Below are 20,789 nucleotides of genomic sequence, written 5' to 3'. Positions count from 1 at the left end.
TTTCTACTTTCTGAGGTGTTGATGTCCTTGTTTCATAGAGGTAGCTGATTTTACAGTATTGTGATTAGTAATGTATATGCCTCGTTTTGATAGTATAAACAGATAGTTATATTACCACAATAGGTTTCTCAATAATAACGCTAAAATTATCTATATTATCTATATGAGAGTGTGTACTATTCTTGGGCTGAGTGCAATTTATGAACCAAACTGTGTCACTCTTCTAGTTTCTCTTCTTCTTCCAGTTTAGCAGAAGAATGTACCAGTGACTACATGTACAATCAATAACACACTGCTGGTGATTTTCTGGTTCATGCTCATGTATTTTAGTTGGTTTCTTAGTGGAAGAAAAAAACAACAACAAACGCTCAAGCAACAAACGGTAATGCATAAAAGAGAGAAACTTGAGAAAGTGGAACCCAAGTTTTAAAGGCTGAATCCCTCCCATAGAACTATGCATAACGTTATGATTTTCACAAATACATGACAGTCAAACACAGAAATGTGTTTAATGTCATGCACATGAAATCAAATTAAAGAATCAGTTGCAAACTTTGGAAAATTGGCTTATTTGCTCTCCTGCCAAGCAGCGAAACAGAGAGAAATGTGGAGAAAAAAGAAGAGCCTAAGTACCAGAATGTCTTCAGTAGTTTCCTAGAAAGCTCATATGAATGAAAAGACCACTTTCAAGCCAACTAAAGAAAAAAATGTCTATGTTGAATAGATAGTTGGTGTGGGTTTTTCTTTGTTTTTTTTCATTTTATATGATCAAAATAGCAGTTTTCCAGTCTGTGCTGAGCTTGGTGTTTAACAAACAGATAAGAGGATGGTGAAAGTCTAAATATACGTCTTGCCAGGGAGGCAAATGAGCAAATCTTCCAAAATAAAACCGTCGAACTAATCCTCGACGATCACCTCAGTAACTGAATTTCTTTCTGACGTAAACTGCCACATCTGTTCCGGCAACAGTCCTCGGTGTGTTGCGCGACGCTGCCGCACACTATCTAATGCAATATTATGTCTTTTCGCTGTCCCCTTAATGCTCCTGACTGTGACCAAATGATGCACTGAGAATAATTTAAAGACGAAAAAAAAAACAACAAACCCACAGAGGTTTCAGTGTGTTACAGAAATACTGCCAGTACCTGATTATAGTTGCCTGCATCCGTCAACCAGTGTTCGAATCTGCAAAAAGCCACAATAACAGTCCATAGCGGATACATCAGAGGATGAGGCAAATGTGATTCCAGGTAATCTTATAGCACATTCAAGAGATTTATTCATGCTTTTATTTCCTTTAACCGCCTGGATCACCACGGTCATGTGACCATCGGACAAGTTCTATGGGGGACAGACCCCGGGAAGTTGTGTGTATGTGTGTGTGTGTGTGTGTGCTTGCGAGCGTGCGTGCGTGCATGTGTGTGCGTGTGGGTGATGAATAAAAAAAGGCCCTTTAGCAGAGACAGTGTGCAAAGCTAAGCATTGGAATACATGACATAGAGTACAGGTCTGCATGCACGGGACACATTAACCATTTTTAAATGTGCATCTTTGTGTGCATGACTGTAACACTCCAACACTCTTTTTTTTTTTTTAGTTTTTCAACTACGGGTTTTGATTTGTTCTGTTCATGGCTTATTGTGTGGATTTCTAAAAACCTTATGCACAGTCGCATCTGAGACTACTTACAGTTTCAGCTGTGCAGAGACAGTTTTAAAGCAGAATCGTAATTAGTTTTTTTTTTCCCCCTTTGTTTTTGTGTTGTCGTTTTTGAACAAACACTGGGATTTAAAAAGGGAAACCATCCAAAGTTCAGCAGATCATGTCACCTTGTCAAAATGTGTTGAGGAGCCTCTCAGCGGGTAAAGATGCCACAATGAAAACACGCCGTCTTGTCTCCTCTATTACTCGCTCTATTTCTTCTTTGTATTCTTGTGCAACGTGTAATCACTTCTTCTGTCGTTTTGCTTTGTATTTTCTGTGATGTATACCTCTAGTGTAGAAAGTAGGACTGTATTTGAGTCGATGTCAGAGATGTGTCACCATACTCCTTCACATTTGCTTTCTGTCGGTGTCTCCGTCTTGTTTCTGTGTAACCAGCTGTGTACCATCAGTATCGTTATGCTGAATAGGAAGCAGGCTCACTGATTTGTCCACTGAATCTGCTTTTACTGAGCGTAAAGAATGCTGGCCTTCATGTTTACAACATGGACATAGTGTATACTGCCAAACATGCAGGACCGTACCAAACTCCCCCTCTTGAGCGCTTAGTCCTCCACCTGTCATTGCCCCCGCCTCGCCTTGCCTCGCCTCGCCCCTGCCTCCCCGATGCAACTGTATTCTTCAAGACTCCTTTTCTTTCCTCCTTTCTTTTTCCACCTCTTTCTCTTCATCATCTTTTAAAGCATTGGAGGACAGTCAGGTTGTGTCCTCTCGCTGTGTTTCTTCGTGTCTAGTGTCGTGGTGCGCGTGTTCATGTCAGTACTTGTGCCTACTGTGGATCGCATGCTTTAGCCCTTGACTGGACACAAACGTTGCTCACAAACTCCTCTCGACCCTTATGTGGACAAACGTTGGGGATCCTTATAAAGTTATCAAGGGAACCAAATAACTTATTACAAAAATTTATCATATGTGTTACCAGTTCTGTAAAAACAAATAGGAAATAAAGGCCTTTTAATTACCATGACTTGTTTGTTTTTACTCTGCGGAGGGTTGCCGCTCAGCTGGGTTTCTCTCCCGTTTACTTCACAGAGAACAAGTTTGCCCTTTTCACACTTTATTAAACAAAGTGAATGAAACAAAGTGTGTATGTTAAGCTCATCATTTTACACATTTCAAACATAATATTCTGCATAGTTTAATATATCACTCAGCACGTGTGAAAAGAGACACATACTGCAGCTTTTAAAAAAAAAAATATTGTTCAGGTTACAGGATGTGATCAAACAAAACACTGGTGTTACTGCATGCTTCCCTGGTTGGACTACAAAACCATCACATTGTTTAAAGAAGACATAAAACACAGAAAAGGTGAAGAGACAACAGATACCGAAATCCTTCATATCTTTAGTGCTCCATATCCATTAGCTGGATCTATTATATGTTCAACTAATTGTTTCACACATTAAATATAGTTTATGAAAGAAGGTTGGGATGTCAGGTGAATGCGACAATGGGAAAAAATGTTCCAGTTGTCTCATAGCTCATAATCATTTTCAGAGTTTTGAAAAATTTGGGCTCTGAGGTGAGAATTATATACATATTATGACATCAGTGCAAGTAGTCTTTCAATGTTAGTTGTTAAAGTATTAGTAATAAATAATACCACTGTTCTCCTTTCCAATCTGATACCAAGCAAAAACCATGGCTGGTATATGAACAGCCTACCTCTACACTTATGTGGTAAGATAATAGATATGAAAATCTTTACTTTCAAATTCTAGCTATTAAAAACACACCATTGCAAATAGCGTATGTGGGGCATTGATACAACAGTTTCAATAATTTCATGTGGGGGAAAAAGACATAGACCAGGAGAAAATAGGACCAAAAGAAGTTAACAATTTAAAACATATATTCTTATCTAAAATGTAAATATTGATATTCTTAAATGATTATAAGTCCCAATAATAGACACAAGTGTCCAAAGTATCAATATTTTTATGTTGATTTCTAATTTGGAGGTAATTCTTTACCATTTCAATACAGTTCTGCCATAGTGCTGCTTGTAGGAATAAAGATAAAGCTTTCCTGTGGGAATAAAATTATACCAGGTATCATTTTGTGAGTCTGCATCTTCAAGAAGTAAGGCACAACGATTGCTATCCTAGCTGCTGGTTTAAATTGAATTTTTTAGAGAGCATGTAAGCAAAACGTGTTGAAAATTCTCAATTAGTGCATCGTAAGCTTTGTCAATGATTTGGATTTTTATCTAGTTTTGGACTTATAATGTTGTGATCAACTGAAATGTTCCCACCTAGTTTCTATGAGTAAGTCCTAATTTTCACAGTTAGGAATTCTGAGTTCTGAGGCAACTTGAATGCACCTTGCCTTCATATATGTTTTAGGCAGAATGATTTTAAGAGAAAACATAAAAATGAGCAGAAATCAAAGAAGATGTATTGGTTTTTATAGAACCTGGACTTGCTCTGGTCAGTCCAGACCACTGTGGGCATTTTTTTGAATTAAGTGCTTTGATAATGTTTTATTTAGGAAGTTAGGTCAGCCATCTTGAAGTATTAATGCTGAGGCATCTGAAGCTGCAGATCACATAGCTTTCTGGATTGTAAAGGCAGGTCAAACCTCAACAGTAATGAGACTTTACTCATCCCTAAAGATATGTGTTTGATTCTGTTGCCTGCATTAAGCAAAACTCTTACAATACCATCCAATTGCAGATATGTCTTGCAATCTTTCATTCATAAGAATGGTGTTGTGTGGCGGGATAGAAGAGTGACTTTAAAACCCCGGTTCAAATCTATAAGGAGAAACTGACAGTGACATTACTTTTAACATTAGAGAGTGCTTTCACACTCATTATTTCTTATGTCAATAAGAACTAATTCACTTTTCTGATTGAAATGTTTAATGGAGCCAAAACACTGAAGAGCAATGAAATATGGCTTCAAAAACTGCCAGAAGAAAAGGTCATGATGAAGAGCAGATTTATTATAACTGGCAACACATTCCTTCAGTCAGTTTATTAAAGTACTATTTAATTAAAATGTATTAATCACTTAGTTAATCTTTCAAACTTTAAATTGTTATTGATGCTTCAGGAGACAGAGAGGCTGCAGAGAAGAACTATGATTTGGGGATTTGTGTTTTCACCACCCAACACAAAGATGGAATTCCTTTTCAAACAAAACTGAATAAATGAATCACATGGACTAAAACTCATAAATCTATGAATAAATAAATATATCTCTATTGCCAAAAAAAAAAGAAAAAAGATCTGACATTTTAATTTGCACACAAAACACAGTGTTTTCTCTGTTCAGCCATTTTTGTGTTTCGAGTTTTTGGATGAACAAAAAAAGAAAAGAAAAAAAGAAAAACTCCTCTGCAAAGGATGTGCAGACAAAAACAATGCATGGCAGCCAAAGAAGACACAAAGGGCCGAGTCTCCACTGAACATAAATCAGGTTCTCATGGAAACTGTACCGTTCTGGATGTGACACGGGGCTGCAAGTGATGCCCATGCGATCAAAGATCAGCTTTGTCTGCAGTCTGCTAAGTGCATGTACCCAGGGCTCTTCCTTTCACATCTAATGTAACAGCCGTCCATAAAGGGGAAAGAAACTGAACACAGTGGGGACACTATTGGATACTTGTGAAACAGGAAACACATATCACACAAAATGTTTGCAAAAGTAATTTTCTAAATACAAAAATCTGGACTGAAATGTTGGAAATCCAACCAGTTGGAATAGTAGTTTTTGCCAAAGGCTTCTTGGTGTTGTGTGCAACGTGTTTATATCCCTGGGCATTGATACACTGAGCCTTATAAAGCTGCATTAGAACGAAATCGCCATAAACACCCACGGTTTACTGTTCCAGTGGCTCAGAGCTTAGAAATTAACCGAGTTGTGGCGAGCAGGCACTGCTGACTGACTGAACCTGAGCCAGTTGTCAATCAAAGTAAAACACACCCCAAAAAACATGCATCTGATTAATCCTCATGACTGTCTTCATCGCAGTGTGGATGCTTTTCAGGCTTCTCTGAATGAAAGAAACCTCTGTTCCTCCTTACAATGGAATCTGATTCTCTCTCTCTCTCTCTTTTGGACGTTTAACAATATATTATGACACGTTTCTGCGGTGCACGACATAGAAACACATGTGACGCCTCAGTGAGAAGTGTTGGTGAAATATCAGCTACAGTTTCAGCTGGTCCCAATTTTATACACGTGAAAAAGAATATTCTAATAACTCATCAAACTTATCTCTGTGAAAATTGACCAAAAACTTTTAAACATTTCTCTTTGGATCTTTCCAACTCTCACCCACAAATTTTTCAGGGTCTTTATTTTGCAAATGCAGCCAAATTTGGCTCATCGGCACACGGTGCCTCAGAGAGGAGTTAAAACCCGGGACCTCGTGGAAGATTTCACTCCCACATCGGGGGGTCGGCGCGTCCACAGACAGAGCAGGAGCTACACAGACATCTTTTCATTTGGACAGTTTGCTGATGACTCGGATGAGAGCCCCGTTCTCATCCTTTAGCCTCTGGTTGTCTGACTTGAGCTCCGTTAAGATCTGCGACAACAGAAGGAAATGAATCAGGTTAGAAAATCAGGAAGGTTCATTCTTGTAAATAAAAATATAGTGGCCCAAAGTCTGTTTGTTCCTTCTTCAAATGATTTGTGGAATGAACAGAAGAGCTCAGTATGAAAGATTTCACTTTTAGATAACAATAGTAATTGCATCTATTATATCTATCCCCTTGGGGAAATCGCTGCTCTGGATCGTTTTCAGAGTTAACCTTAGCTACATATACTTCCACAACAGTGCGATCAGAACCTGGACCACAAGCCCACTGGTATTCCCCACAGAGAAGAGTTTATTAGAGATGACATCCAGAATTTGAGAGTGCGGAGGAAGAAGTGGAGTGTCAGCAGTCCTGACCTCAACCTTGAGATGTAATGGGATCGACTGTGCTGTTGTTGACAGGAGTGACCAACACAACAAGTTCTGTTTGTTTCCTCCTGCTACCGCAGTTGATAAATCAATAGTCAACTTGCAAATATATATTAAATCTTTCAATTTTAATCTTGACTTGGAACTTTTTGGCAATTTTTCCTTGTTGCAACCCGCATATTTAGCTAATCTGCTCATCCCACAAATGCATGTTCCTCATTTGAAAGAGAAATGGACAGACCGTCCAACAATCGAAGATAATAGAAATATTCTACCAAACACATTTTTGTTGTGCGTGTATTTGTATTTTGAATCTAAATCATCATCAGGATCTTTCATCGAATTGAAAAAACAACTCCAAACATTTTCAGTCAACACGAGCAAAGTGGACTAAAAGTTACCTTCCTCTGAAGCTTGAGGCCAAGCAATGAGGGCATGCTTTACAGTATTTAATCATGCAGTGAGAAGTGACACTGACAGTATGTGCAGTATGTGAAAAGTGACAGAGAATGAAGTCAGAGAGCGAGAAACTGAGAGAGGGTCAATTTCAAAAATCTAGGTCACGTCTCTCACGGGGGGGGGGCTGAGTCTAAAAATAACCCACCTCTTTGTCAAAGTATTTCCCCTCCGCGAGAGACAAACAATAACCTTCTGCCTGAGCTGGGCCACATTACTGTCACCGTCAGTGAGCAAAGACACCTGGCGACAACTCGCTTGTGACCTGTGGCCAGATCACAGGATGGGAGTCGATTTTCTGTCCTGATTTCTCTGCCACTCTCAACAGTGTGCTTAATAATCACTCAAACACTCGAAGTAGTGAAGTTCTCACTACTGTGGCGATGGCCTGTTGCAACAACGGCCAAAGGAAGACTTTTGAGAATGTCTCACATGAGATTGGTACCGTTTTCATATCTCGAGATCAGATATGAAGCTTGTTAGTTTAGCAGAGAGGAAGGAAACCGGAGGGAACGGCTGCGATAATAAACCAGCATCATCTTCCTCCCGGCACCTCCAAAGACTACTAATTAGGATTTTATATCGGCAGACGTAACATGATGCAAAAGTGACAGGCTGCAGTTGCTGCTTGGCCAGCGCACTGACAGCGTCTCTGTGTCATCGTGAGTTCAGATGTTTCATGGCTCATAACTTTTACCAAGCCTCGGGCGAGAAGACGCAAAACCAGCTGCCGCACATTAACTTCAATGGGGACAACCTGTACTTCCCTACATTTTTTGTCACGTTCAAAATGTTTCAGTGTGCTGCTGTACATATGAGAGAAGTCATTATATTTACTAAATGTTTGAGTGGCTCCTGCAAGGAGAAAGTTTAGCTCTCATTTTAAGTGCCGTTTGAATGGATTTACATCCACTCATCAGTGATTTATTTTCTGATTGTTCAACAGCAGCCGTCAGTCATTAACTGTAATTTAATTATCTTCCTATCTTAATTTAACAAGGTCAGTGCCTATTAATCAAGAGAATAAAACAAAAAACCAAACCAAAACAGCATAAATAGAAGCTGATGTTCATGGTTATATATCTCTAGACACAAGATGACCCTAAAACTGAGACGCTGAGGTTACTTCATGGCCTGTACTGAGACTGTAGCTTGGTGTCAATATGGGTTTGGATATTTCATAGTTCATTGCGTTCATCAAGCCTGCGGCGAAAAGACGCAAAACCAGCTGCCCCAAAATACATTACATAAATATTCCCTCAAAGTGGACATACTGTACTTTTCCCCCTCTATATTCTGTCATATTCACAATGTGCTAGAGTTTAATGTACACATTAAGTAATGAATAATAATATTTACGGCGCTCCGTTTGGAGTGGAGACAAAACAAACTGACTTTGACTCACCGTTGTTTTTGCAAGTATCTCTGTCAGACACAACTGCAGACAGTAATTTCAAATATTTTCATTGACTTTATTTATGTATTTGACAGGGTCGGTACTCATCAAATAATGGATGGTGTGGTGTCTTGCATGTATAAATGGTAAGGTGGAGCTGGTGGTGAATTATTAATTTACAAACTACTGTTGAAAGAAAAAGCTGCTTGGAAACTGATCATTACCTTGATTTTCAATCAACCATTCTTCAGATAAATAAGAGATAAATATTTTTCCAAGTAAAACATAAATTGGAGGGTTGCAGAAAGGGGCCAGTTCATAATGTTACTCTGGCAAGATTCGGAAGTAAAGGGTGCTCTTTAACATTTGTAAACATCCAACTTTACAGGGAGAGTTCAGTATCAATAAGTAAATAAAACCTGTAAACCACTGATGTCTTTCACCTGTGCTTGAGTGTGTGATTGTCTTCACCTGGTCGCTGTGATATTTAAAGGCATTGTCTTGTTTGCTCTGGCTGTCAGTCCGTCTGTGTTGCTGCGGCTCAATGTGGCTGCTGCTGCGCGTCGGTGCCTCAGCCTTTCTATCTTTGTCTCTGTGTTCAGTGGGATTACACTTCCTACTCCCTTAATCTAGAGCACTTTCAAATTTTAACTTTTAAGAAATGTTTGTTTCACCTGAGTTTGGCTTTACAATGTGGTTTTTCTTCATTGCCAATGGCTTTGTATGACATTCTGAGTCTCCTGACTCAAACACAACACATATAAACATATATTGTGCTTTGGCAGAAATGGACATGATGAGCCTCTTGTGATCATATTATTAATTCTGAAGTTACCAAAGTACTATTATTATTTTATTTAAATCAATCAAAGCTGTTATGTTGTTTTAATCTATACATTTATAAGTAGGGTTTGTTTTTTTCTAGCATGGTTTCATTACATGAGTGTTATTGAGCTGAACTTCCAGCAGAGTCCAATGGTCTCATTTCTTAAATTGTCTGACAACATCAAAGTGTCCATAGTCGTCGAACAAACATAAACTGAAACACAGTTGTATGTGGGCCTGTGTCTCAACTCTTGACACATCCATTTTGAAGGCTAAGGATGTCACACGTTTCATTTCCTTCAAAGATCGAATAGGAAGGCCATTTCCTCGAAAAACAACTTTGCATTGATTACACAGCACATTACACAGGACCTGCCTATATTTGGCTGTTGTGAAATCAATAGCTGCTGTGTTTTTCTTCTGTTTTCCATTATGCATGATCTGGATATTTATCCAGATGCTTCAAAAAAACAAAAAAAACACAGCTCCCATAATGCAGTGATCATGTCATGCAACATGATGAAGCTAAAAATAAACTTCAGAGGACGGTTTATGTTAAGTGCTTGGGGTGGGGGAAGCAGGGTTGGCTTGTGATGGCTATGAAAGAGACTGGGGTTTGGAAAAAAAAAGTGCAAAGAAAAATGCAGTGCAGTGTGGGGATTGGGAGTGAGCATTGAGAAGGTGCATAACCTGCCTGAGAGGAACACAGCAGAGGACGAGGGGGCCGGAGAGGCACCAGAAGGACAGAGGTGTGGAGAAGTTATGCGGCTGAGGCAGGGGGGGGGGAGTAGCAGAAAGGGTGGTGAAAGGAGGGTAGACGATCTCAGAGGATCAGAGGTCCTCTGTCTCCGGCATGGAGGCCGTCTCAGAGAGGCGGGCGAGGACGCGCAGCATGGCTCTATTCTCAGCCAGGAGACACTCGTTCACCCTCCGCAAGGCCTGGACTTGAGCCAGAGCAGGGAAAGCCTGCACAGAGGAGGACAGAGATACAGAGTGGGGCAGACAGAGAACGCATGCAGGGAGGCAGGCCACAGACAAGAGACTCGCACAGCATCCCAATCCACTCATAACAGGCATGCGCCCACACACCTCCACAGACAGGGGAATGAAAGCGCGACAGCTGTGGGATTTATCAGGGAAAAATAAATTACACAAACATTTACACGGCAAGAATATTTTCAGAAGAAATAGCGAGGGCTGCAACAAGCAAAGAAAATTAGGAAGCCAGTTCTCGCAGGATCTGTGCTCATCAAAACTGGGCTCCATGTGAAGGGTTTAAAGGTGTCGAGGTGGTATTATATGCATAGTGCAGCAAAAAGAGAAGGGATTGAAATTCATAGAAAGCCCCAGAACTTTCACCCACTAAAACTCTATTCATGATTTTCACAAGAATCTTAAGTCAAAGGAATTTCCTCGTTTCTTCTTGGCCCGACTTTTTGAGGCGAACCTCAATGTGGTTCAGCAGAGACGTCTGTGGTTTGACGCAATTCCTGAGGGTAAACCACAGAAGAGCGCGCGCGCGCGCACACACACACACACACACACACACACACACACACACACACACACACACACACACACACACACACACACACACACACACACACACACACACACACACACACACACACACACACACACACACACACACACACACACACACACACACACACACACACACACGCACTGACGACACACTCATACAGGGCAGTTGTAATGTTTCGGACCACCCAGACAGGAGTTTGTAAAAGGTAAACGCCGCCAAAGATGATGTACAAGGAGAACATCCAGCTGCTTCTTTTAACACCAAACACAGTGAGAAAAGCAATTTGAAGCCTGTGTTTGAGGCTTCACAGTTCATGCATATAATGTTCTCTTGGTATTGGAATAAAACAGAGCAATTTCTGGAGAGGTGCCCTTGGCAACAGTGAAGAAAGAGAAGCAGAGTGAGGAGGGAATGCATAATGACCAGTATCCCTTATTACACTCTGTTAATACCGAGCTCTCTGATATTAAATCACATCTGACCACGCTCTCAGGTTCTGCAGAGAATTCCACACGGTTGCTATTCATTAAGTTTTAAAAGCTGTCAAGAATAGTTCAGGTGATTTTCTGTAATGCAAGAGCCGACGCAGTCATCTGACACCGCTGCCGTTATCACGGTGAAACCAGTTGAAAAGGGGAAACGAGGACACGCAGTGCTTTTGACGTGAGGCACCTGGGACCAGGGCCAGTCGATTACAATGTAAGAGGTAGTTTCCAACCTAAACTGCGCCTCCTACGGGTGGGAAAAGCAACAACAGTGAAGCTGAAGGTGAATACATGTGTCACCGACAGGTAAACACAGTAACAGACTTTTTGGTAAAGAGTTCTGATTGCAGTTAAATCTTGATGCAAAGGTAGAATAGAAGCATATGTGTTGAGTTCACAGTTAATACAATGTTTGCTTCTGGGAAACAACACTGACTAGCTTTTCATGCAGTTTTTCACTGGTACTGCTGCCTTTCCTTTCTCGCAGGCAGTGCAGTTTGGCACGATTCTGAGCAGCTCCCTCTTGTGGGGCAACCTGTAGTGACTTTTGTGAGCGAGTGGCGACCTGGTTCCCCCGGGGTGCTCTGCAGCTGCGGATGAAGATCAGGTGCCTAAACTCTACCCTCAGAAGTACTTGTACTCTTGAAAGGATAAGGTGTCCACACGTGTAAACATAATAGAAACATGTGAGGTGACAGGCAGGTGTCATCACTCTGCTGTGACACAGCGACCACTCACCATCCCCCCTCCCCTGAGACAGCCCGCCTTCAGGGCTGGTACCCACAGCGAAACCGCAGTGGGGCGTCCTGCTGGGGGAACCATGACATAACCGGGGTTAAACAAGGGCTACTAGCCAAATCCCTATTACTGTTAGAATATGCATCTAACTCTCCCTAGATATGTTTTTTTTCTCTCTCTCTCTGAATATAGCTATATCATTTGTACATAAATGACTCATTCTGTCCAGTCGGGCCTGAAATCTCTCAGTAGCAGAACAGGAATATTTCACAAAAAGCAGGTCTCTTGCTCTTGGACGGGCTTTGGTATTCAGCTAGAACTAGGTCACAATGTTCACCCCAACAGTGGGATAAGTGGAGCAGGGGAGCAGCCACACAGGCTCCTCCTTTAGCCTGGCAGAAAGTGGCCCTGCACAACACTGCGGGTAATGAGCCTGAAGCAGTAACCTTCCCTCTCCTTGACTCCAAACGCACCTGGCTAGCCACAACCTGGCCTGTGAAAACATTTTAGGAGTGCTTGGTTTGGTTTAGCATGGATGGGAAGGGGCTTTTCTTGTCAGTGTGCACCTTCAAAGATGACGTTAAGGAGAAAGACATCAGTGAGATAAATGAACTCAATTAGTTTCTGAGACAGAACGGTTGCCATTCAAATCCATGGTGAATACCCACTATTTATTTTTGCATGCACTGACCTTTACTTCTTCCTCCATGTCTGACACTCTTTTCTCAAGAGCTTGTTTTTCCTGTAAATTAAAAGGAAACAACAGAAGTGAATATATCCCCGTGCTCCCTCAAAGTGTGAAAGCCTCTGAGATTATAAATTTGAAGCAAACGGGATAATTGAAGGGAAGCAAACAGATATAATGCCCGGTCATTTTGACGATCACCCAAAAATCCCAAAATGTCAAGAGGTTGCATAAACACTTACCCTCTTCTCTGATTCAAGGACTGATGATCTTTCTGATATCCTGTCATGTCTCTAAAGAGGGGAAATATTTAAATATTTAAAATTTCCATGATACAAAAACAACCACCACTGGGGATTTTTTTTTAAGCACACTGTGGCACTAAAGTACATACCTGGGTGACTTTCTCCAGCTGGGAACGGATCTTGGCTAATTCCTGTTTGCTGTCCTGCAACCTTGACTTGAGCCTCTCGTTCTCATGCAGTGCTTCAGCATACATCTAAAAATAAGAAGAGAAGAGTGAGCTGCAAAGCTACATTCTGGCCATCATTAGTCCTTTCAGTTTAAAAATAGAATATAATTCACACATGAAGAGATGTATGATGGATCCTATAGAGGTCCAATATAGGTCATATGTCCACACAGCTGAGACTCGTAGATAGTTTTACTTAACCAGAATGGTCTTTTCTGAATGGTCGTTCATAGGTCAGGTCACCTTATATTAGTGCCAATCCACCTTTAGCTTTTTAGCCAATTTTAGCTTCTTGGCTGTGCTTATTCATTTTGGCATTTTAGCCATTTTGCACTGTCACCATTACCATTTGTGATGTTAGAACATTTCTTATATTTAAAAGTCATTTGTCACATTAAGGATAAAAGATATAAAAGTTAATTAATGTTGACCTGGATCAAGGCTAAGTTATGCTCCAAACATAACCTGCTCACAGTCCTGTTTATATCTAAAATTAGAGGGTTTCTTGACAATTCAGCATGTGGAAAGTTTCAATTCTCTTCTCTAGTGATTGGGTGGGTGAGTGGGTTGTCAAGGTGATGAGCCAAGTTGTGTGTTTTCAGTTGCTGTACTGCATCTTGCCCTCATTATTGTTGTAACGTTCCAGTTAGCTCTTTGTAAAATGCACCATACTGTTACCAGCAGACTGTTTGCAATGCAATGCAGCTAATTCCAAGAAAACAGACATATATATATATATATATACATTTAGTGGCAAACAGCGTGTCGTTCCACAAAAACTTCCAGCAGTGTTAATGACTTTACCCTCTGAGTTTTTTCTCTCTGCAGTCTAAAACAGCAGAAATTGGGCAACAATAACTGGAAATAAAAACTGAAGCATCTGTAGTGTAGGCGCAGGGAACAAATTCATCTGTAGACACACTACATTGAACTTGCAGGGCCATTAAACCAGCTCTGCCAATATATTCAATAAATGTAACACCTGACTTTAAGTCAGTGGACCTGAAGAAACAAAAGTTATTAGTATTAACACTTTTTCTGTTGCCGCTGTGAATATTGTATGTTCAATAATATTTATACCAATTTTAGAAGTATGCTATCTTTTTAGTATTATAAGAGATATAATCAGGGAGCAATTTATGAAGAAATTAAATACCAATGAGCAGATTGTTCAATGAATAGGATCAAGCCTTCTAATAATAATCATTGTTTCAACATATTTCAAAATGGAAGGTTTCTGTAAAAAAATGTATAGCACAAGTGGGATGAAGACAAATCAAATGTATAAAGAACAGCCTCAATAACCAAAAGTCAGTATAAAAGTCTCTGACTCTCATTTTGGTAAAGCAGTGCTGTTTACAATCGCCTCACAGTGACAATATCTTGAGGCTGCTGTCAGAGGGACAATCCATCCAATCCACTGTGTGCTGCTCAGGATATAAAGGTCCCTGCAAAGGGTCGTCAACTCTGCAGAGAGAATCACCGGCTGCTTCCGCCATCTTGTCGCCTCATGTTAACTCAGCAAAGCAACAAGCATCAAGCACCAAAAGAGAATTATTTTAATGTTTAATGAGCTAAACATTTTGCATTTTGTACAAAGATAAAGGATGGATATAATTTATTTTAATGCAATTTAATTGATGATTTACAAGGCTCTCCTTCTACTTCAGGAAATCACCTATAAGCACCTAAAAGCAACTACATTTTCAGAGGTTTCTCCCGGGGAGTTTCACTATTGATGCAAATGATACAGGTATATTTTTGCAATGACTCCAGTCAGCTGGTGAAGGAGCTGTTCTCTCTATGGGATCATGTTTTTCCCACTTGCAGATAAAAACAATTGAGCAGAAGGTGAAAGGCATGAACTATCTCTCTCAGTAAAAAATAAATAAATCACATCCTATGTAACCAATGCAGATGATCTGCATGATGAGCCAGCAGTCAAAGCGTAGTCCTGCAGGACTGCAGTTTTAAATCAGTCACACGGGAGTGTTCCTATCTGAAGCGAGGAGAGAGTTCGTACCTTCTTATAATCTTTGGTAGTGGAGTCTTGCTCCTGTCGCGTCAGTGCGGCCAGCCGTGTCTCTCTCCGAGTGTACGAGCTGGTTCGGCCCAGCGGTTTGTCCGTTGCACTCTCGCCACTGGAGTCATATCTGCAGGCACCAGAGTTCAAACTCAAATCACAGTGCAGTTTACTCTTCATTTCCCAGGAAATATAACTCGGTTATACAGAAGAAAAAGCCTTACCTTGACAGCCTCTCATGCTGAAAAACAAAAACCCAAAGAATAAGACAAGTTAGTTTGATCATCCAGCACCGCAGCACAGGAACAACACAGTGAAAAGCTATTCTGTCATGGTTATATCCAGATTTATTCGTTTGATAAAACCGAACAAAGGCTTGGCAGAAAAATAGCCTTCATTGTTGAGACAACGGAGAACAAAAACAAAACTTCCAATTGAATTATGGTTGTGCGTTCAGGAAGTGCATGCCGAGGTGGAATACATTTCACCCCAGCGCTGCACTGACAGGGTTAACTCAGGTCAAACCTTCTCAGTGAGCCCATTTAATCTGGCAGAATAGGCGGCTGGCACCAAAATGCCTGCAACATAAAGATGACATCAGAAGTCAAGTATCTCCTGTGTGACGGCTCCTCGGAGGGCAGACTGATATCAAGCTGTCCTGGCAGGTTTCAGCGGTGATGGGTTCTGCTCGACGTCGTTGCCTGTTGTGATTATATTTTGCATTTGTTTCCATTTCACCAAGCAACCTGGGTATAAGACGAGTTGTATATACTGTTCTCCGGCCAAAATTAAATCTGGTCTGTGTATTCAACGCTTATATTACCTCGGAGATGTCACTGTAAGGAATTAAGCACAAGATCTAATTTATTTATTTCTCCTGTCTTGTTGTGTTATTGTACAAGTCCCTTACGCTGTATAAACTGTGGACGCCCAGTCAAAAATGTTCCAAGTCTGAGCAAAACTGCCACGGTGGATAAGTCACCGCCCGTTGTTGATGACCACTTTGAGACATGTTTACCATCCATACAAGACTGGAAAACAGTCAAAGAGGTATGAAGCCAGACTGACATGACTCTTTCTGTGGTTTTTTTTAATTGTTAAATTCAGAGATTCAGATGTTCTTTCTTTCAAGGGGGAGAGGTCTTCAAACACCTCTGTTTTGAAAATGCTTTGCAATAAACATCTTGTGTGGTGGTTTGCGCTTTCATGGACGCAAAGCAGATGCAGACCGTGTTCAAAGAATAACGATTCGGGAGGATGATTTATGTCAAGTGGAGCAGTTATCCCAGCGTTCACATTGGGTGAGTCGGGGGATATTTCACGCAGCGCCATAAGAGCTATTCCTCGGCAAGTGTTTACATAACTGAGCCAGTGCTGCCTGTCCTTATGTGGTCATGTGCTTTAGCAGAGCTATCCAGGAAAAAACAGACCTCCTTGACCTCAGATGAAAAAGGGCCAAGAATGGAGCTAAGGAGATTCTTTCAAAGAGTCCCATCGCTTGGTGTGAAACCAAAAAGATCCTCTCCACCAGATCTGGTAGTTGTTCATCAATCGTCGGGGCCAAATGGATCCCTGAGCAACTCGTTGCAAAGCCCGCTTTTAAGGATACCAACTAAACCCTGTCATCATTATTAGTTCCTGTACAGAAACCTATTTCACAGTGAGGATTAGGGGAATTGGTGAAATTAGTTTTCTTTTTTCTAAACTTAATTCCAGTGAAATGTTGACAGGGTCCTGTGGGGATTTCAGAACTACATTAGTCCTTACTAATAATACGTACATAACATCCATACTGAACGGAAGCCAGAAAAAGGGGCCATGGTTGAAATCTTGCTTCTGATGGCAGCTGCTCTAAAATGATTCCCTTGTTAGGAAAAATGGAGCGAGTTAGAAGTGGCACATGTGGCTCGGAAAGCTATTTGAGGCCAAGTGGATGCAGGAGGAAAGTGATCAACAACAGGGTGACAAACTGGTGGAAACTGCCTCCGATCGGGCGTGTGCTTGAACCACGGCGACTCTGTAAACATGAGTGAGTCCAGCGTTGTGCACGCCGGGAGTGGGGAGTGAGAAGTGCTCACACTCAGCTGGCCTGAATGGGCTCACTGCAGCGGTGCATCAATGATCACGTTAACGGCAGTTTGCAGAAAGCAGTGAAGTCATCATTAGAGGGCTCTTCACCCTCCTTCTCTCCTCTTCCACTTCCTTCCCTCTTTCTGTCACAGCATCGCTGCCTCAAAGATGACTGCAGTAGGAAAATCTGAGCTCCGCACCACACACTCCTTCTCCGATTCCCACCGGTGGGAACGGCACTGCATGCACAACCATAAAAGACTTTTTCTTCTACGTTCACTCACCTTTCTACACTTCACCAGCTCTCCCTCACTGTTAACTCTTTATAGGACGCCTGAGACCTACAGGCAATACAGGCCACTCTCCTAGCTGAAAAATCTCAGCTTTAAATGTTTCTTACTTAAAGTCACTATCTGGAGTAATACATTATAAAACTGGATTAAAAACATTACTTAAAAGTGATGCATACATTCAACGTGCTTTAAAGAATAAAAAGATTAAGCATGGGAAAAACAAAATCCTTTATAAGAACTCATTTGCTCATTTTCTATATTCTGGCAACTTCTTTGCTACACCTGCTGGAAGTTGATAGTCACCAATCAACTTCATATATATATATGTTTTCTCATTGTGGGACCAAATAAAATAGAAATAGCTGAGAGAACATGCAAACCCACACAGGAGGTCTCCCAAGCCTGGACTCAAACTAGGGAGTTTTCTGGATGTAACTGTATTCTTTCAAATCACCATCAAGTCACTGTCATCTGAACCCATACAAGTTAATAGATGCTAACATTTAAAAAAAAAAAAGATGTTTGTCCTTTATTTTGTGGTGAAGCGAAATATAAGTACTTTCTCATGTCACAGAGTGTTTGAATTATTGGGTGAAATATACTGGGAGCATCCACTTCAAATTTGTTCTTCAGAGCATTTCTGGTGTACAAGTACTTAATATATTTTTTTTCTCACCACTGTTAACATCTGCCAATGCTAAGTGTCTGCCAGCAATACAAATGTGTTTCTGTTTATTTGTCTCCCAGTTGCTCACAGCTGTAGCACACATTGTGTTTTACTGAAACAGACCAGGTCCTCATCAAAACATTGTGTGGCAAGTGCCTTGAATAGTGCATCCGTTCGATTCCAGGCTCCCTCTGCATTCCATTTTCTCTACTTGGAAATATCTGCAGGTTCAGATCGGGCTGACATCATGGAAAATAAATGCCTGAGTTTCTCCGTGGATACGGCCAAGAGAGAGTGGCACTTCTTTGAAAGTCCAACATCCACCAGATGCATTCACTGCTGGCAACAATGAGACCGTCTCTGGTGCTTCATGACTGTCCATGTCTCCAAACAGGCTCCAAACACTTAATACTGTTTTCATTCCTACATTGACTCTTTCTCGTTAAATACGCCTGTCAGTCTGAAGCACTGGCATAAACACAACATTCTAACTACGCCCATGAGAATAAGCCACTTACTAAAAAAAAACTCCAAAAAAACAAACAGGAAATTACACAAGCAATGTTTCTCTCCCAACATCTTTTCCTGGGAAAAAATGTGTTGAATCTGTGAGAAGTCTAAGGGCATTGAGAAGTCTAAGGTCGTCATTTAAACAGAATAAGTATAACTCATTGAACTTAGTTTCCATGTTCCCTATTAAACTGGAACACGAGGACAGATAAAGTGTCTCAGTACGTCCAATAAGTACGTCCAAGTTTGCAGCTTGTTTAATAAATGCTTCTGTATCTGAAATTTGCTCCTTTTCCAAGAAAACTTGAGACAATCAATTATTTCATATATTAAATATTTATATTGTCTGAAAAGTGTAACAAAATAGATGAAGGGAATATCAATACAGATAAAAGGCAGATTAAGACAGGATTTTGGATAGTAACACTTTTAAGCTTAAGAATAATAATTAAAAAAAAAAAACCTACTGATACTTTCATGAAACTTGAGCAATTTTAGTTTGTATTACTTTTATTTATGTGATTGTATAGATATCTAAATATAGGAGGACCCTAGAGGAAATGTATAAGGATTGTGAATCAAAAAGTCATTATTCAAATAATGACTCGGGGGAGAAAAAAAAAAAGGCTTACTCTGTAGTTTTTGTCTGTAGCAGACGGAGAAGACGGTGGAGAGTCTGTCAGTGACTTCCTGGTGCGGGTCAGGTCCTTGGTGCGTGGGTAGTAGGATGACATCTCCCTTCTCTAAACCCAGACTGTCAGGTCAACTTCTACTGTAACATTCACCGAGGTCACCGCCAGATAGCAGCTGCACGGACGCACAGATTCCCTCAAGCAACAGTGACGCAGATGTCCATGACTGCACTCCAGGGGAATCCTCAACAACAACAGGTGTGTGTTTGTGTTTGTGTGTGTGTGTGTGTGTGTGTCAGTCCAGCTTCACACTCCCATGTGCTGGAAGAGGAACTTTGATGGGAATTGCAGATAAGTTGGTCACGCCTTCCCCAAAGCTCAGACAAGTAAAGCAAGAATCTGATAAGAAAAAAAAAAAAATGCTAAGATCAACAAACAAAATGCAGATTCAAAAAAAAAGAAAAGAAAACTTGGGAAAGTAACTATTCAATGAGGAAAGTAAACAAAGGATTGTCCCTGGTGCACACTCTGTCAGCAGCAAGGTCCTTTTATGAAATGCAAAGTAGGTCCAAAAGAAAACAACCAGCAGAGAGAAGTTTGGTCCCTATGCTGCCTCGTCTTGCGCTCCCCAAAGTTATACACTCTCCTGCCATCTCCCTCCCCCTTGCTTTCTGTCTCTCCTTCTCCTTTCAGTGTTTGGTCACCCTCCCGGTCCCTCCACCCCAGAACCCCCCCTCCTCCCCCTCCCTCCCCCACCCCCCCCGGCCTCTTGCCTCTCCCTGCTCTCTTCAGCTCTGGCAGCTTTCTGTGGCAGCCTGCCAGAGGCTCTGTTATGGACGGACTCGGCACTGAGAGCTAAAATTGTCCACTGATGTGAACGGGGATAAGGGGTGGGGGCCGGGGGGGGGAGGGGGGCTGGAGCACAGATCCAGAGTCAGGAGGTGGAGAGGGCCACAGCAGTTTGCGTCCTGGAAGGTCAACCCACGGCGTATTACCTGAGGAGCCATCAACAACTGTGAAGTGGCGAGTAACTGTATGCACCCCGCAGTGAGATGGAGGGGAGATGTTGTTAGAGTGAGAGGCCTACATGGTGCGAACACGCTGCTCTCGTGACACAGCTCCTCCTCCTCCTCCTCCATCCTGCTGCATTCACGTCACGTTCGAACAAAGTGAGATAAATTATTTTATCTCAAACATTGATTTTATTAATCTGGGAGAGTGACCATAATTGGAGAAAGTCAATTCCATTGAATCTTGTTCATGGAACAAGGCAATCTGAAAATGGTGAAACCACATAAAACCAGGCTTGAAAAAATCTCACTCATGTCTTCAGTATGCTCATTTTTGAT

At 41.2% G+C, this 20,789-nt stretch overlaps 1 protein-coding gene across 3 annotated transcripts; it reads right to left on the bottom strand.

Annotated features, from left to right (window-relative positions):
• Positions 1–2,762: 2,762 nt before the first annotated feature.
• ppp1r12b (protein phosphatase 1, regulatory subunit 12B) lies at positions 2,763–20,098 on the bottom strand. 3 transcript variants are annotated; one of them, XM_080496659.1, is made up of 8 exons: positions 19,441–20,098; positions 15,493–15,509; positions 15,269–15,398; positions 13,168–13,272; positions 13,016–13,066; positions 12,780–12,830; positions 12,089–12,159; positions 2,763–6,261 (listed from the first exon to the last, which is right to left on the bottom strand). In XM_080496659.1, exons 1-7 carry the CDS (start codon positions 19,540–19,542, stop codon positions 12,118–12,120), a joined length of 498 nt encoding a protein of 165 aa, XP_080352785.1. In that variant the 5' UTR covers positions 19,543–20,098; the 3' UTR covers positions 2,763–6,261; positions 12,089–12,117. The 3 variants fall into 3 exon arrangements, with proteins under 3 accessions (XP_080352785.1, XP_080352783.1, XP_080352784.1); XM_080496657.1 differs by lacking the exon at positions 12,089–12,159 and adding an exon at positions 10,014–10,285; XM_080496658.1 differs by lacking the exon at positions 12,089–12,159.
• Between the last annotated feature and the right edge of the window lie 691 nt (positions 20,099–20,789).

The sequence above is a fragment of the Blennius ocellaris genome, assembly GCF_963422515.1.
Source record: "Blennius ocellaris genome assembly, chromosome: 5".
Classification (NCBI taxonomy): domain Eukaryota; kingdom Metazoa; phylum Chordata; class Actinopteri; order Blenniiformes; family Blenniidae; genus Blennius; species Blennius ocellaris.
Note: the sequence above shows the minus strand (reverse complement) of the source record. Positions and strands in the feature narration are given on the sequence as shown.